At 38.6% G+C, this 1,684-nt stretch overlaps 1 protein-coding gene across 1 annotated transcript; it reads right to left on the bottom strand.

Annotated features, from left to right (window-relative positions):
* Positions 1-253: 253 nt before the first annotated feature.
* Positions 254-1,213, bottom strand: LOC103680599 (olfactory receptor 6F1-like). The gene has a single exon (XM_008710098.1). It carries the CDS (start codon positions 1,211-1,213, stop codon positions 254-256), a length of 960 nt encoding a protein of 319 aa, XP_008708320.1.
* Between the last annotated feature and the right edge of the window lie 471 nt (positions 1,214-1,684).

Here is a 1,684-nt window from a genome sequence, read left to right as displayed (position 1 = left end):
ATTGTATGGAATAAAACCAGGTTATTTTCTAATTATGAATGTCTTGTGAACAGATAATTTGAGTTATGTTTATCACTATGGCATTGCACCAAGACATTCTTAAATGTAGCGATTATACAATATCTATTTTGGTAGAATTCAGCCCAAAATGTCCATACTAAGTAATATCAATTTTTTAATATAATCTTCAATACTTACCATTTGCAAATGTGGTTTAGGAATCCACTATAAATTGATCATTTAAGAGTATTTCTCAAAACCTTTGCAAGTTTCTGGTCAAAAGAAATATTTTTCTTGATAGAATTTTTCTGAAAGCTTTCTTCACATCTTTGTTTCTCAGGGTGTATATGAGAGGATTTACCAATGGAGTGACCATGCAGTAGAACACTGAGATGACTTTACCAATGGTGAAGTTGTGCTTGGCTGGAGGGCGAACATAAGAAAAGATAATGGTGCCATAATAAATGGTGACCACAGTGAGGTGGGAAGCACAGGTGGAGAAAGTTTTCTTCTGAGCCTTTTGGGAAGACAGCCTGATTATTGTGACCACAATGAATCCATAGGAAGACATAGTGAGAAGGAAAGAACTTAGAATCACGACAGAGGTACATGTGTAGCCCAAAGTCTCCACCAAAAATGTATCTGAGCAGGAAAGTTTAAAAATGGGATCCGAGTCACAAAAGAAATGGTTGATCTTCTGGGGACCACAAAAGTTTAGATGGGAGATGAGTATGGTCGGTGGGAGAGGGGCAATGAAGCCCCCGATCCAAGATCCAGCTGAAAACCGCAGGCACACCTGAAAACTCATGAGAAGTGAATACCGTAAAGGGCTGCAGATGGCCAGGTACCGGTCATAGGCCATCACTGCCAGCAGGATGCACTCTGTAGCTCCCATGGAGAAAAAGAAATAGTACTGAGTTATACAACCAGAAACAGAGATGGTAACAACCTGTGAGAGGCAGGTGGCCAACAATTTAGGCACTGTGGCTGTGGTGTACCAGATCTCCAGGAATGACAAATTGCCTAAGAAAATGTACATGGGTGTTTGGAGTGTGATGTCCATGAAAACAATGAAAATGATGAGGGTATTTCCCATGAGGGAGAGCAGATACACTGTGAGAAACATCACAAACAATGTGAGTCGCAGACAGAGAACACCAGGAAACCCAAGAAAAATGAACTCTGTCACTGTTGTTTGGTTTGTTACATCCATATCTCATCTTCTCTGATCTGGAATAAACCAACAAAGCCCAGAATATGGCAGATGAGCAAGAATGGAATAGTTTTGTATTCACTTATTTCATGATAAGAGGCTCTTAGTGATAATAAAAGTTAATAGCTGGCAATAACATAGTTGGTGTCTTTATACACATGTTCCATGGTTGAGCTCACTTGATTTACAAAATAAATCTCTGAAATAAATAGTATAATAATCCACTTCTCATGGAAAGAAATAGTTAGGAAATCGTTTTCTCACAATTACATCACTTTAAGTGGTGGGGCAGATTCTATCCAGGTAGGTTGCTCTAAAAAACCACAGTCTAAGCTAATATATAAATTTTGGGCATTGGAAGAATATGACATTGTTCCATCACTGAGTATTTCATATACTGTGCATTAGAAGATGGTGGAGAAAGACCAACAATATGCAAAGTCTAGTGGATAAGATGGAGCTCTTTTCTTG

The sequence above is a fragment of the Ursus maritimus genome, unplaced genomic scaffold (assembly GCF_017311325.1).
Source record: "Ursus maritimus isolate PB19 unplaced genomic scaffold, ASM1731132v1 scaffold_5, whole genome shotgun sequence".
In the NCBI taxonomy this organism is placed as follows: domain Eukaryota; kingdom Metazoa; phylum Chordata; class Mammalia; order Carnivora; family Ursidae; genus Ursus; species Ursus maritimus.
Note: the sequence above shows the minus strand (reverse complement) of the source record. Positions and strands in the feature narration are given on the sequence as shown.